This window comes from Plecotus auritus, assembly GCF_963455305.1.
Source record: "Plecotus auritus genome assembly, chromosome: 3".
In the NCBI taxonomy this organism is placed as follows: Eukaryota; Metazoa; Chordata; class Mammalia; order Chiroptera; family Vespertilionidae; genus Plecotus; species Plecotus auritus.
The window spans coordinates 63,981,972-63,998,833 of record NC_137772.1 but is presented as its reverse complement, the minus strand read 5'-3'; the positions used below and the strand labels follow the sequence as shown (position 1 = coordinate 63,998,833).

The window sequence follows — 16,862 nt, the reverse complement described above, 5'->3', positions numbered from 1 at the left end:
CGTTCCTCAGACAAAGGTCTCTTTGGAAGTTTCACTTGCACTACATAGTGAGCAAAAAAATAGGCTTACTATTCACTTTGTTAACGGGTATCCCGTTTACAGTGTCCTTCTGAGACCATTGTAATGAACCTAGTTATGAATAACTGGAAAGGAGCAAAAGGAAAGACCAAATATAGGCATGCCATTTGTGCAGCGTTGCCAGAAAGCTGCAGTTAAACACTCCCCAGGGGGCTACCTGTTTGTTCCCCACAGATGGGGGAGCCGGGGGGGTGGGGGGGGGTGGGGACTGGACGCGGTGGGGGGGTAATAGATACACGCCCAGTAAAGTCTGGGTGAAATATGGAAGGTACACCTCTGTCAGTCACACCCGGGAACAGGTCATGGGCCAGAGTAGCCGTGGCCCCTGCAAGTGTGGGAGGATCTGAGGTATTTAATCCCCTAAACAAAGAAGGCCACTCTCAGCGCTCCTGCTGTCTTGGCTCTGGGTGGCCCTTCTGTTGCAGGGGACACGCTCTCCTGGCTTCCCTGCATCTGCCCACCTGGCTCATAGCCATGTGGACCCCACACAATGGACTAATGGACTGCAACTAGCCTGATGCTAACTGGACCCAGCTTCGCCAGGCAAAGGAAACTTTGGACGCTGCCTTTGCTTCCTCCTCTACTGAATCCCCAGCCGCACATCTTCCAGGACTGGATTAAGGGAAATGGGGCTTTGCAAATGCAGGGATGTAATTCCACAAAAATAAAACTTTCTACTACATCTCATCCTCCCGTGAGAGTCTCAGGAAATTCTTTTTTCTCGAGATATCATAAGGACCTGACCCCCAGCCCCCAATGGGGAAGGGGATCCCCCACTTCCACCGATAACACTTCTGGATCATTTTTAGTGTAGAAACAAAATATATTCAAGCAAAGTTCTAGACCAGTGGTCGGCAAACTCATTAGTCAACAGAGCCAAATATCAACAGTACAACGATTGAAATTTCTTTTGAGAGCCAAATTTTTTAAACTTAAACTTCTTCTAACGCCACTTCTTCAAAATAGACTCGCCCAGGCTGTGGTATTTTGTGGAAGAGCCACACTCAAGGGGCCAAAGAGCCGCATGTGGCTCTTGAGCCGCAGTTTGCTGACCTCGGTTCTAGGGGAAATGAATTCCATTTAAATAATGTTGGGGAAGACTATAAAGTTTGCTCATCTTATCTCTGTGGCTTCTAATTTATTATTGTCTTGCTTCTGATTGGTGACACTAAGAAGTTCTGACATCGTGTTGTCTCACAGCTGGTCTCACCACTGGGCCAGCAGCTTAAAAACTGCCAGCTACTTTCTTCCTTGCTCTTCCAATGATTCAGTCAGTAAGTGTGAGTCTAGCATTCTAGTTTCCTGGTTGCTTCCTTCAGGTCAACTAATAGCTCGTCCTCAAGCATTGTCAAGCCAACCTCAGGCCATGCCGCCTTCTCTGGGAGGCAACCATTGATGTTAGGTGTAGTTTTCCCAACTGTGTTCTAAGTCTGGGCTCTGCATGAGGGGCTATGGCAGGGGTGGGCAAACTTTTTGACTCGAGGGCCACAATGGGTTCTTAAACTGGACTGGAGGGCCGGAACAAAAGCATGGATGGAGTGTTTGTGTGAACTAATATAAATTCAAAGTAAAGGAGCAGAGGGGAGAGCAAGAGAACTGGATAGAACAGCCGGATCCGGCCCGCGGGCCGTAGTTTGCCCACGGCCGGGCTATGGAGTACTAAGGGCTCATCAGAACTACCTTTGATACTCAAAACCATTCACCATGCTTGTAATGGTCTAATTTTATCCAGCTTTCAATTATATGTGTTTAGGTTTTTTTTTAAAGACTCTTTTTCCCCTTCCCCTATGGCCTAGTTGAAGAATAATCTAATATTTAAAGAATTCAATCTACTTCTGCATTTGAGTGTACGTGGAACTTAGAATAAAAAGAAACTTTATTCTTACTAAAAGGAGATACTAAAGCAGCCAGTCACTATTCAGTTATGTTTTACTATATTACCAACCTTTGAAAAGGCTTATGAATAATTTTATATCACTCTATGAATTAAAATGAAGTATTCACAAAATGTGTTCTTTTATACTGATTAAAACTAAAGATTTCTAGTTCTTGAAAATGAAATCACTACATTTTTAATGCCTTCACATTTTTATTTCATTTGCCTTGTTATATATTCAAATGCAATTTCAGTTACTTTGGCAACTGTTCATTTATTTCTATTTTTTGTTGTTGTTTCTCATTTATCTTAAGATTAGCTTTCAGCCGAAACCAGTTTGGCTCAGTGGATAGAGCGTCGGCCTGCGGACCGAAGGTCCCGGGTTCGATTCCGGTCAAGGGCATGTACCTTGGTTGCGGGCACATCCTCAGTGGGAGGTGTGCAGGAGGCAGCTGATCGATGTTTCTCTCTCATCGATGTTTCTAGCTCTCTATCCCTCTCCCTTCCTCTCTGTAAAATATCAATAAAATATATTTTTTTAAAAAAAGATTAGCTTTCATATAGGGTTATTATTTGATATTTAGTAATACTGCCTTGTAAAAGGCCTCCAATGGGAATACTAAACTTTCATGTTTTATCTATTTCTAGATGAATCAAAAGGCTATTTTAATTACGTCTGAAATGTACTTGCCAATTTCTTCCTGCCACAAATATTATAAAAACTTTATTTGACTTCTAAAATTTTAAATGTTTTCTTTTTTTTCAATCCACCGTTTTTTTTTTCCCCATATGGCATATCAGTTCTACCATAGGAACAGAGAAACTGAAACTTCAAATTAATGTAATGTGAATAACTTGTTTCTGTTTAGATACAACAAAAACTCATAGGTTGTGTTAAAAGGTTAAAAGTAAAAGAATGGGTAAAAATAAATCAATCATTTGCAAACAAAAAGAAAGTATTCTTAGTGTTATCATTAGGCAAAAGCCAATTTCCAGTAAAAAGTATAAGATGAGACAAAGAAAGCCAATTTATGATATCTAGGTGAAATTCATAATGAAGACAGTGTTCACAAACATTTATATGCCAAACTGAGGTATTTTATAGCATTTTAGAATAATTCTTAAAAATCACAGAATGGGCTGAAACCGGTTTGGCTCAGTGGATAGAGCGTCGGCCTGCGGACTGGGGGGTCCCGGGTTCGATTCCGGTCAAGGGCATGTACCTGGGTTGCGGGCACATCCCCAGTGGGGGGTGTGCAGGAGGCAGCTGATCAATGTTTCTCTCATCGATGTTTCTAGCTCTCTATCCCTCTCCCTTCCTCTCTGTAAAATATCAATAAAATATGTTTAAAAAAAAAATCACAGAATGTGTAAGGACTTCAAAAGATTATGGAGTCTAATTCTCTGTAAAAACTTAAACATAAGTCTTGGTAGCCTGGGTCTTTTTTTTTTTTTGTTATTGTTCTACTTTCCCTGGATATTGTTGTCTGTGGTGTTTTATTTTTCCCTTGTCTATAAGTAACAGTAACTCATTTTTTCACACCTTTTAAACCAATTTTGCTGAAAACAGAAATGACATTTTCTACAAACCTCAGGGGTTGGTTAAACAAAATTAACTTACCTACCTACAGCTATTTTACAAAAGAAGGAAGGAGTAGTGAACATCTAAACTTCCAGTATCACCCTCCAGCACCCATCAGAACACCATACTATTTATCAATTCACAGCAATTGCTACAAAGAAGCAAAAAAAAAAAAAAAAAAAAAATGCCAGTTGTGTATTCTTTGTACTCAGAGAAGTCAGCATGTTGTGGTTTCGCAATATTTTGTTTTACACAACAGCCAAGCCACATCAATCATAACACTGTGCTCAGACCTATACTATTTAATTGACGGTGTTGTTTTGTTCCATATGTCAGCTGCTTGGGCCATCCTCTGTGAGGCAGGAAATTTACATATTTTTCTCCTGGCTTGCAGTTCTGATGACTCACTGTTCTGTTAAGATGCCTTCTGATAAAATTAGAATAAACAAAGTTTCAAAGATTCTAGCATGGGCCTGTCCTTCAGAATAATGGTGCCCAAACTGGGATTCTAGTCCAGCTTCTATGTACCAGGAAGGCATTCTCAGCCAGTTTCGTCTGTTGCCGTAGTCACGGAGTTTATTAGGGTGGAAAGACACAGCATGTCCCCAGACTTCCTACTCTGAATCCCTGTTTCCAAAACTCATTCTATATGCACGAGGGTAAAACAAATATACTAAAACGACAAACAAAGCAAAACTTGTAAAAGAGGTTGGAAGTAAGAAGGTTTCCACAGTCTTCCTTTTAATGTAGATTATCCGATCATCAACGATGACCCAGCACCCAGAAAATGATTGCTTGAAGTTAAGACTAATACACTCTTGATCACTAAAATACTATTCCCAAGCCCCCAATATCCTAGAAACACTGAGGGGATACAACAAGAATACGAATGGTGCCAACCCCAACCCCGTGGCATTCACAGTCTAGTGGGGTAGGAAGTTGTGAACAATAAATAGTGTGGGGATTTGTAAGAACTGCTAGTGACCTATACACAAGGTAAGCCCCGTGACAACAGAGCAACTGAAGTCAATTCCTGAAAACGGCGGCTTCGCTAGGATGTGATATTTAAGCTGGGTCCTAAAATGTGCATGGTAGAAAAGAAGAGGAAGTGGGCTCAGGCCACAGGAGAGCAAGGCCAGGCCTGCTTCGCACCCAATGAAGCAGCAGGAAAGAGAATGTAAACACAGATAACGGAGGCCGGCACCATCTCCTCATTTAGCAGCAGGGCAGACCCTTGAGGCCCACGTGGTCTCCTTCCCACCCGCAGCATAAAAGCAGTGAGCCCTGGCTCTGGCTGTCTGACCCGGAAGACTCCTCCCTCTATGTGAGAACCAACAGTGACCTCTGAACTTGAACTGCACTTCTGTGAGCCCCAGCCACTGACTTAAATCCTAGATCTCATGTGTCACACGCACACAGTATTTGCTGATTCAACGGCAAACCAAACAAAAGCAACATCACACCGATTGTCACTCCAGTCTCCGAGGTCTGGCCTGGAGAACAGCTCGGGGACAGAACAGCATGTGTGAGGATGTTGTCATGAAAGGGTGGGGACTGAAGGAGAATGAAGAGCCCTTTGCCATGCTAGACAATCTAGATTTTGTCCCAGACCAAAGAGGCATAAACTGGTTTTTGATGAGGAAATGTGAGCAAGGTAACTGCGGCTAGACGACAGGTTAAACCAGTGGCAGGGAGACTAGTTAAAACACAAATGCAATTCTATATAACAAAAGCCTAATATGCAAATCAACCGAACAGCAGAATGATCAGTAGAACGACCAGTCGCTATGACGTGAACTGACCATCAGGGGGCAGACGCTCAATGCAGGAGCTGCCCCTAGACTGCAGGCCCCAGGCCAGCCAAGGCGGGTGCCAGCGGGGCCTCCCAATCTCCCCGCCAGTCACCCCACAAAGAGAGGAGACCAGTGGTGGCAGTGGTGGGGGGGGGGGCGGGACCGGCAAGCAGGCGGTGTCAGGCCAGCCAAGGTTGGTGCCAGCGGGGGCCTCCCAATCGCCTTGCTGTTTTCCCCACAGATTGGCCCTGATCGCCGGCCATGCCTAGGGACCCTACCCATGCACAAATTTCGTGCACCGAGCTTCTAGTAGTGTAAGAAGATAAATACCCAGAGTCAAGAAGCAGACAGAGAAGAAAGGGAGGCAAGATGGATATAAGGGATATTTCTATCTTGAGTTAATAGAATTTAGTGAACAGTGGGTACAGAAGGTGAAGAAAATGCATTGTGGTTTCTAAATTGAGAAGTTGGATAAATGGAGCTGCCAAAATAGAGTATGGCCCATATGACAGGTTTGGGAAAGGGAGGAGAGTAAAGGATCCAAAACCTGGTGGAAGAATTGGTCTTAGATGGAAAAGAGGGACACAGAAGGGAAGTAGTAAGGAGTGAACTGAGCAGGGGCAGTGGAGCAGTGGGCACGGGTGACAGATTGGTGGGCACTTGCCAGTTGAGCCATTGGTTCTCTTTGGCTTTCTCTCTCCTACTTCCCCCAGCGTGCTCATTCACTTCCATGCCTTCAACTGTCATCTACATCACACCAACCCTCAAATTTCTCTCTCAAGTCCTGAACTGAACTATTACAGAGTGCCACCTGGATAGGAACATTTCAATTTGCCATAGGTGTGGTGAATTACTTAGACTGAGAACAAAACTCATATGGACCTCTCTTGAATAAGAAATGGTCAGTGGTGCCAAAACCGGTTTGGCTCAGTGGATAGAGCGTCGGCCTGCGGACTCAAGGGTCCCAGGTTCGATTCCGGTCAAGGGCATGTACCTTGGTTGCGGGCACATCCCCAGTGGGAGGTGTGCAGGAGGCAGCTGATCGATGTTTCTCTCTCATCGATGTTTCTAGCTCTCTATCCCTCTCCCTTCCTCTCTGTAAAAAATCAATAAAATATATTTAAAAAAAAAAAAAAGAAATGGTCAGTGTCAAGAATACTATAATCCCTAGAGGAAAAGGTTGAGACCCAGAAGGCATGAGTCAGAAAGTGCCTTGGTATCCGTGCGCTTCCATTTCTTCATTATTCCCAAACGCAGTCTCCAGGCTGAGACTATGGAAGGCAAGAGCCATGCACCAAGGAAATGAAGAGAACGCTGTCTAAAGTGTGCGTGGGAGAATGTGGAAGAATCATTATATGTCTAAGGCAGTATCTTTCTTCAAATGATAGTGACATATCTAAAGATTTGTGTTAAAATGGTTAGGAAAGATAACACAAGTGGAAGAAAAAGTAAGAAAACTTAGGGGAAAATAACAATATATTTTTATTCACTCAAATGCATTTCCAAGTGTGCCTTACATATTTCTTCCTAACTCCAATAGCCCCCATAAAAGGTGGAAGGGGTTGAAGACATGAATTGACTTTCAAACTCCAAAGAAAGGAAAGGAAGGTTGAAGACCATAAAGAATGAAGTATTTTCAAAATGAGGACAGGGCTAATGAAATAAAACAAAGTCATTCTCAAAAGCATTATGTATTCTGAGATGTTATAGGAATTAAGGGAATACGAGGCGAGTGGCCTTCCTTATATTCTTACATGAGCAATGAAAAAAGTGACAGCTCTTCTATTATTAGTCTTTTCCTGCTTTTTAAAAATACTCCTGGTAAGATGACTGGATTTGCTAAACTCAAGAAAGTATCTCAGCTTAAAAATTACCATGGCAATTTGTGTTTTCCCTATTCTTGTGCTCCTTTAAAGAGCAGAAACCTATTTCTAGGTGTCCTGTTTTTTTTCCACTGGTGGCTGTTCTGTGAGGCTTGGGTCATAAGAGACGTACCTCCCATTAGCCGGAATTCTGGGCAGAAACAATCATACCACTTACCAGAGATTCGCTGGCACACTGGAACACGTAACAGATGTACTGGCTCAGCCCAGGCTCTGGGGACTCCCGACAGATAAAGCCAAAGTGGTCCACATGCTTTATACCCTGGCAGGGAAAGAAGTGGTGTTTAGGGGAATATGTCCTTTTACTCAACGCCATGAAAATCAACATTAGTTCTATGCTTTCACACTTCCACCAGGCTCCTTACAGCACTGTGACAGGGAACATAATGTCACACCAAATTTATATGGTGGCCTTTTGATACATAAAATAAAGGGTGAGACCAAAAACTCTATTTTTTTATTCCAGACAAATATTGTTTACTCAGTGCCACAGGAGAAAAATATGATGAACTGCTACTCAGTGAATGGGCAGTCTGGTGATTCATCATAAACCCTGTTTCCAAGAGGCTAAGAATCAGAAAAGCCACATCTAACAATGCTCTAATAAATGGCATACAATTCCCTAAAGTGTGCATTAAAAATACTAGAACATTTGTCTACTTATAGACCTTAAGGAGCCATACCTGCTGAAAAACGATACATTAAAGGAATTATTGCAGATGTCAGTTATCCAAATGCACAAATCACTGTGCTCCCTGAATGTAGGCTAAGCTAAATAAACTCAGCTACACTTACTAAAACATTCTGAGTCATTTGTGAATCTCAGTCAGCCTGAATACAAACATACTAATTAGTAGATAGTACTTTGTTATTTTAATAGCAAGCATGGGATTTTGAAAAGCCAGGTAGGCAAAAATTTAAAGTTGTCCTGCAGTCAACCTAAATCCCAATGAGGAAAAAAAAAAATAGTGTGCAGGGTGCGGGGTATGGATTCAGACAGATTTGAGTTTCAATCTTAGTTCAACCACCTATTGGGTATGAGGCATTGCGCTGGGTTGCTAGTAATTACCTCTGAGGCTCCATTTTTTGTTATAAAAGAGTGGAAATGACACTAATAGCAAAACATTTTTGTGATTTGGAACTAAGAAATATCTATCATAGTTCCTGGCACGTTTGCTAAATCGTAACCACTATTCTTGTAATAATAAGCTCAAGCTACCTAATAGATACGGTGAAAGGAAATCAACTCTGATAAAAAGGAAAAAGTCTGTAGTGAGGAGTGAGGCTACAATTCATGAAGTGAAAGTCAGCTCCATCTGGTAAAACTCATTGGTGATTAAAGAATATCGTTTACTAGCTTAGTACTAAATGGGGAAAATTCATAGGACCTCATTAGCTCAGTGAGTCTTCAGGCAGTGGCACTGTTTCCAGTACAGAAAACCACTCTCTTGTTCCCCCTGCTTGCCAGGGACACAGTCCTACAGATTACGAAGAATGAAACATTAGTAGGTGTGCATGTGTTAAAAAGCAGGCCTATTCCTGAAAGTGGCCACATGACATCAGTTCAATTCTGGGGAAAGAAGTAATAAGAGCAGAGCCATTCAGTGAGGAGCAAGGGTTAACCTGACAATTATTCCATTCAAAGGCTTTTCCACAAATTTCTGTCATATTTTTGTTTAGAATGTCAGAATAGAAAAGATTGCTTTAAAAAGCGGTGGTGGGGGTGGGGGGCAGGCAAAAACCACATTGGAACTGCCAGTTTTACATATTGGACTTGGCTAGGTTTGGTTTTTTTAACTATTTTTTTTCCTTTGGGTGTTCAATGAGCATTGCCAGTTTTCTTACAGAAAGGCGTGGGGACTGTGGGGTAAGCGGCACTTTTTAGGATGATTCTTTGTACTCTGGGGGGAGTGAGGCAGTAACTACACTAGTTTATACCACTCTCTCCCCAGTACTTGGCACAAGGCCCTACATGTAGAAATATCCACTCAACATTTACTGAATACCTAAATGTTCAGATTGTCTTAACACATCTTCTGATGCTCTGTAGAATAAGACACCACAGAATAAATCACCTGCCCTCACAGAGCTTAGGATCTCCCAGTAAACAGATAATTATGAGAATGCTCAATAAAATACTTTTTCCATCAAAGTGAATCATCTTTCTACTCAATTTTTTGTCCTTTAAATGGGAATTTAGAAATTTGGAATATATTCTTCCTATAGAGATATGCTGCTTCTATCTCTTATTAGAGTAGAAAATGTTTACCTTTACAACATAATTTTATGTCTTCATATAATAGAACAAAATGAAACAGCATTAGCTGAGGCTGACGTGGATAATTAACAAGATATACAAAAGCTTGTCATTTTTGAAGGGAAAAATGTCTGAATATCATACCTATGGTAATGCTAACTCCAAAAACAATTTTTTTAAAGACAGTCTTGCTCTGACCAGTGTGGCTCAGTTGGTTGGGCTTCACCCCATGCACTGAAAGGTTGCTGGTTCAATTCCAGGTCAGGGCACTTGCCCAGATTGTGGGCTAGATCCCCAGTAGGAGGCATGCAGAAGGCAGCAAATCCATGTTTCGCTCTCACATCAATGTTTCTCTCTCTCTCCCCATCTCTTTTCCTCTCTCTCTAAAACTCAATTTTAAAAAGTCTTGATTTTTCAACATTAAAACATAGGAAGAGATCTTGGCAAAATCAGGTCCCTCTAGGTATATCTAAGTCACCTTGCTAGGAAAGAAGTTAATCCTTCTCTATTCCAGAGGCTCCTTGCATTTTTTTAAAATATATTTTATTGATTTTTTTACAGAGAGGAAGGGAGAAGGATAGAGAGTTAGAAACATCGATGAGAGAGAAACATTGATCAGCTGCCTCCTACACACCTCCTACTGGGGATGTGCCCGCAACCAAAGTACATGCCCTTGACCGGAATCGAACCTGGGACCCTTGAGTCCACAGGCCGACGCTCTATCCACTGAGCCAAACTGGTTAGGGCAAGGCTCCTTGCATTTTTAACCTGCCCATATTTAGATTTAGATACTCCCTCTACCCCAACATCTTCACAATTTTTTTCTATATTTACAATATATTTAGGTAGTTCTAATTTTTGGATAGATATTCTAAATTATCAGTATGGTATTTAGGACACTAGTTTGTGTCTAATATGACTTGTACACATTTAACTGTATCAATTACTTAAACAAGTTTCAAAGACACAGTTTATGAATTTAAAATAAACAAAGGAACAAAAATACACCAAAATTTTCTTTTCGAAATTTAGGCTTTCCATTAACAGAATTCAAAGTACTGGTTCTCCTTTTACTGCCTCCTATGGTGTAAAGAGCAAGCATGACTCAGTGATACCCACAAGTCCCATTGACCAAGATTTGGAGGAACACTCTCTGTGAAGGTGTTTTTCAAAAGAACTCATCACCACAAAAATTCCAACAGTGGGGAGAATTTAATGAAGTGACGCTACGAAGAGAAAGGGTTGATGAAAATGAGGACAAACTATTCTGACACTGAGGAACCCGAGCAGGCTTTTGTTACTGACATAGACACAAACACATGAACACTCTCAACTTAAGACAAATCCACTTAAAATTTTTAATTTTTTTTTAAATAGCCCAATTTGAAGATGTTTAAGCCCCATTATTTGTGGCTAATTTAGAAATAGGATGTGGCTGATTTCCTCAAAGCTATGATCTACTTCAATACATACCTGAGAACAAGAAGAGATATCTTTAAAATTCTTTTCAAGCACAACTGATTTAGTGTCTGGACTGATCAGGTTAATCTCAAACCGCCCAACCTTAAAAGTAAAAACATTCCAATTAATTTCAACACTCCAGGATCTAACATCCTACTTTATAATTAAATATTTAACTAATAATATAGATTCAAATGCTATATCCAGATATACATATGCACATGTGCTTCATCATCCAATCCAACCAATATTTCAACTCCAAATATCAGCAGCCTCATAATATTTCTTTCTTTTGTCTAAACATCGTAACAATTAAGTTGGTCTTAATTTACAAGATACCTTTTGTTTTCAGATTAAAAGTGATTGTCTCTTCAAAAAAAAATATAACCTTTCCTTACTTTGTGATTTCTAAAAATACCAATTATTTCATTATAATTTATAATCATAACTTCCTCCCAAATAGTCAACAAAAAGATATACTATATGCCATTAGACAGATAATTAAATTTTTTAAATAAACAACTCTTCAGAAAAATTAACATCATGGACTGTGGCTATCTAAGAAAAAGAATAAATCCGACAGCCCAAAGAAGAGGGGAAACAGTTAACACGTCACCAAAGGCAAGCTGATCGACACTTTAATTATATGCTTAGAGTGATATTAACTTTTTAAAAAGAGCAAAACTAAAGAACTCATGAACTTCTGATGAAGGAAATATTACACACAGGGACTGTTTACCAAATTATGCTGTGGAATTTCCTTTTCCTGGGTTCTTTATAACAGGATATAAAGGACAGGAACACTTTTTTTTTTTTTTAAGAAAACTAACCTTACAAATTCAGGATTAAAGAAACTCTACAAGGCTTTGTAACACATTAAGCTCTTTTATATCCTATAAAACTTCAAAAACTTTTTATAATTAAAACGGTATCTTACACCTATAATAAATAGAGCGTGCACCAAATTATTTTAATCCCTGATCCAGTAAATAATGAGGCCTCTGGTGTTTCTTTAACATTCTCTTTTGTGTATAATCTCATCTGAAAACACACCTATAAGCCTCTGGACTTTTCCTTTTCCTCTCCTCCATGCCTAATCTCACTCTCCAGATTCACATCTTTAAATAATCTATAAAACTGACTTTCTGGCCCTGGCTGTGTGGCTCAGCTGGTTGGAGCACTGACCCATACACCAAAAGGCTGTGGGTTTGATTCCCAGTCAGGGCACATGGCTACTGATCCGGGAGTGATGTCTTCTCTCCCTTCCTCTCTCTAAAATCAATAAATATATCCTTGGGTGAGGATTTTTTAAAAAAGTAAAAATAAAACTGCCCCTTCAGGGTCCCAAATGAAGTAAAACTCGTGACTGAGGGTCACTGTGGACCCCCATAAACAACAACAACAAAAACTGGCTTTCTACAGTAATTTAAAAAACAGCAACTTTTATTTACGAATCCCCCTAAGGCAAATTTCTGGTGATATTAAGAGTCATCTTCTGTTCTTATGCCTTCCACTAGCTTTCCCGAAATCTCCTTCCTTTAATTGCTTTTCTCTCCATTTCTCCCTGCTCCCTCATTTCTTACAATCCACATTCCACGCCTGTCTCTCAGCCCTTCTCTCCTTTCCTTTCTCTTTATACAACTGCCTTATCTGCTTCCCAAGGGGGTGGGGAAGAAATAAAAGTTGGATTATTGCAGAAGGAGGCAGTGGGAGGCGCCGCCCCGGTGATTCTGTCTGGCAAGGGCTGCGGAGCCGCAGAGCCCCCTGCAGGGCAGCACCTGGAACAGCATGGTTCTGTTCTTCTCCGAGTCCGAGGGCTGCACGTGGCTGGGCGCGCTGGCGTGTCGCCTTCGTGGCTGTGGTTTGTGGCTGTTCTCTGGGACTTTCCTTTGCAGGACGCCGGTGACGCTGCTGCACCGAGAGCGGAACTCCTGCGGGTCATCAAAGACAGAATCCTCCAAAATCCGCTCGGGGAAGCAAACTCGAGAGCTGGCCAGCGCAGGCTGGCTGGCCACGGCTGGTAAGGCAGGGTAGGTGTCGGCGATGCCATCGCCTTCCTCCAACAGAATGTCTGCGGGGGAGCTGGGCCCCTCCACCTCGAAGACAGCCCGGGGGTTGGCGGCGTCGGCGCCGCGCTCGCCCTGGCCCCGGAGGCGCTGCTGCTCGTGCAGGCTGAACTTCTCGATGCAGTCATCGATGAGGCTGGACGGGGCCTTCTTGTGGGTCACGGTCACCTTCCCGCAGTACAGGACTTCGAACTTCTGGGAGTTGTAGAAGGCGTCCTCGTTGTCTTTGCTGGGCTTGGCATCCTCTTTCATGGCAGCTTTAGACAACTGCCTGATGCTGCTGATGACATCCGGAACCTAAAAGATAATTTACAATACTCATTTCAGCCACCTCTTAGAGATCATGTGTGTTTCCTAGACCTGTTTTTATCACACAGAATGCTACCAAATGATAAAATATAGAAAGTAACAATCAGACCCTATGTAAAAAAAATTTAAATTACACTATCAGACATATATGACTTAAAAGTAAGATTGACGCTTAATGATATCATATTATACATTCCCGTTTTAAATGTATTCATTTTCCAAACAACAAACCATGAATGATATAGGCCACTATCAACCTTTAATAAATCAGAGTCTACATTTTGAGTACTTTTATAAGTTACTAGAGGCCCGCTGCATGAAATTCGAGCACAGGGGTGTGTGTCCCTCAGCCCAGCTTGCACCCTCTCCAATCTGGGACCCCTCAAGGGATGTCCGACTGCCCTTTTAGGCCCACCAAGATCGGACCTAAATGGGCAGTCAGACATCCCTCTCACAATCCAGGACTACTGGCTCCCAACTGCTTACCTGCCTGCCTTCCTGATTGCCCCTAACTGCTTCTGCCTGCCAGCCTGATTACCCCCTAACCACTCCCCTGCCAGCCTGATTGATGCCTAACTGCTCTCCTGCCAGCCTGTTTGCCCCTAACTGCCCTCCCCTGCAGGCCTGGTCACCCCTAACTGCCCTCCCCTGCAGGCCTGATCACCCCTAACTGCCCTTCCCTGCAGGCCTGGTCACCCCTAACTGCCCTCCCCTGTAGGCCTGGGTCCCCCCCAACTGCCCTCCCCTGCAGGCTTGATTGCTCCCAACTGCCCTCCCTTGCAGGCCTGGTCCCTCCCAACTGCCCTCCCCTGCTGGCAATCTTGTGGTGGCCATCTTGTGTCCACATGGGAGCAGGATCTTTGACCACATGGGGGCAGCCATCTTGTGTGTTGGAGTGATGGTCAATTTGCATATTACTCTTTTATTAGATAGGAGGATTGTGAGGCATCAAAATTAAGGGTGAAAGATACAATTTTTAAAGTGTAATGACTGAAAATACATGAATAAATAAACAAATAAAAGTTATTATGAGCCTCAGCAGACAGGAACCAAAGTTTCAACTTTCCAGATCAACAAATTAAAATCCAGACACCATCAGCATTAGCCATCAGGAACAATGCAAATTAAAGTCATAGTAAGGCAACATTACACACCTATTAGAATGGCTTACATGCAAAAGACCAAGAGCCCCACTGGGAGGTAGAGCAATTGGAACTTTCATACATTGTATTTGGAAATGTACAAAGGCACAACCACTTTAGAAAACTGTTCAGCATTTTCTTAGGAGTTAAACACAGACTTAACTCAGGACCCAATCATTCCATTGCTGAGATTTAGCCAAAAGCCCTGAAAATTTATGTTCACATAAAAGTTTGTACTAGTACATGAATATTCACAGAAGCCTTAGTCAAAACACCCCAAAACTGGGAGAAAAAAAAATACCTCACAGATGTTCATCAACAAGTGACAACTCCCTAATTATCAGGGAAATGCAAATCAAAACCACAATGAGAGCCCTGACCAGTGTTGCTAAGTGGTTAGAGCATTGACCTGCACACCAAAGGTCTTATATTCAATCCCAGTCAAGGGCACATACCTGGGTTTCGAGTCCGCTCCCCACCCTCAGTCAGGGCTCGTGCAAGAGGCAACCAGTCGATTTGTCTCTGTCACACTGATGTTTCTCTTCTCTCTCTCTTCTCTCTCTCTTCTCTCTCTCTCTCTCTCTCTCTCTCTCTCTCTCTCTCTCTCTCTCTCTCTCTCTCTGTCTCTCTCACTCCTCCACCCCCTGCCCTCCTTCCCTCCTACTCTCTATGAAAAAGCAATGGAAAAAATATCCTCAGGTGAGGATTAGAAAAAAAACCAAAAAACCACAATGAGACATCACCTCACACCTGTTGGAATGATATCATCAAAAAGACAAGTGATGACAAGTGCTGATGCAGACATGCAAAAAAGGGACCCTTACACACTGTTGGTGGGAATTTCAATTGGTGCAGTCTCTGTGGAAAACAGTATGGATGTTCCTCAAACTATTAAAAATAGAGCTACCTTATGACCCAGTAATTCTACTTCTGGGCATATATACAAAGGCAACAAAATCACTATCTTGAAAAGATATCTGCATCCCAATATTCACTGCAACATTATTCACAAAGCCAAGACATAGAAACAACCTAAGTGTCCATTAACTGATAAATGGATAAAGAAAATGTGAAATACACACACACACACACACACACAGACACACACACACACACACACACAAACATACACGATGGAATATTATTTAACTATAAAAAAGGAGGAAATCCTGCCATCTGGGACAACATGGATGGACCTTAAGAGCATTTTGCTGAGAGAAACCAAGATGGCGGCATAGGTAAGCACCTAAACTGCTGCCTCGCACAACAATTTCAAAACTACAACTAAAAGACAGAATGGACACCATCCAGAACCACAGGAAAGCTGGCTGAGTGAGAATTCTACAACTAGAAGGAAAGAGAAAAGCTCACAGAGAATTGGAGGTATGGCAAAGGGTCTTTGTGCGCGCAGAGAGGAAGGGCGGCTGAGAGCCTGGCTGACTTTCTCTGGCGGAAGGGGGAAGGAAGCCCCCGACCGCACTGAACCCCAGTTCTGACTGCACTGAACCCCAGTTCCAGGTGAGCCCCTGGGACCCACGCTCTTACGGGGGGAATCTGGACTCTTGGGCAGAGACTCGGGAGCCGGGGAAGGCAGAGGTCTGAAGGCGCGCGGGTGCCAGTGCGCACAAAGGCTGCAGAGGTTGCCACAGGCTTTCCCTAGTGGAAGGGAGTCAGAAGCTCCTGACTGCACTGAGCCCCAGTTCTGACTGCACTGAACCCCAGTTCCAGGCGAGCCCCTGGGGACCCATGCTCTTGTTGGGGGAGTCTGGACTCTCGGGCAGAGACTCGGGAGCCGGGGAAGGCAGAGGTCTGGAGGCGCGAGGGCAAGGCTGACGGGAAGCCAAGACTGTCTGCTCTGCCCTGAGACTCCACCCCATCCAAGCTGAGCACAGAGCACAGAGGCTATTGCAATTTGGCAAGTCTAATCCTATAAGGCTGTCTCCAGCACCGAAAATCTCCCAGTGTAGACACAGTTGATCCTTACAGCCAACTGGCCTGGAGGTCAATTCCTCCCAGTGATACCAACAACAATCAAGACTTAATTACAACAAGGCTGTACACACAGTCCACAAAGGGGTGCACCAAGAGTGTCCACCTCAGGTTAACTGGGGAGGCCGACCCACTGGGCCATATAGGAAACCTAGCACACAAATCTACCCTACCAACTCAGGGAAGCAGTGAAAATGCGGCATCAAAGAAACAGATCACAAACGAAAGAAATGGAGGAAAACAAATGACTGGATATAGAATTCAAAACCACGGTTATAAGGCTTTTCAAGAATATCCTAGAAAAGGCCGATAAATATAACGAGACCCTCGAAGATATGAAAAAGGACCAACTAGAAATTAAACATACACTGACTGAAATAAAAAATATTATACAGAGACCCAACAACAGACTAGAGGAACACAAGA

At 42.7% G+C, this 16,862-nt stretch overlaps 1 protein-coding gene across 4 annotated transcripts in view; it reads right to left on the bottom strand.

Moving 5' to 3' along the window:
- TBC1D4 (TBC1 domain family member 4) overlaps nucleotides 1-16,862 on the bottom strand; it is a 205,028-nt gene that overhangs the window by 67,052 nt on the left and 121,114 nt on the right. For all 4 annotated transcript variants that reach the window (XM_080659061.1, XM_080659062.1, XM_080659063.1 and 1 more), the window contains exons 2-4: nucleotides 12,709-13,293; nucleotides 10,943-11,032; nucleotides 7,370-7,474 (exon numbers count right to left, since the gene is read on the bottom strand). In XM_080659061.1, the coding sequence (XP_080515187.1) occupies nucleotides 7,370-7,474; nucleotides 10,943-11,032; nucleotides 12,709-13,293 (780 nt within the window). The remainder of the gene's footprint in view (nucleotides 1-7,369; nucleotides 7,475-10,942; nucleotides 11,033-12,708; nucleotides 13,294-16,862) is intronic.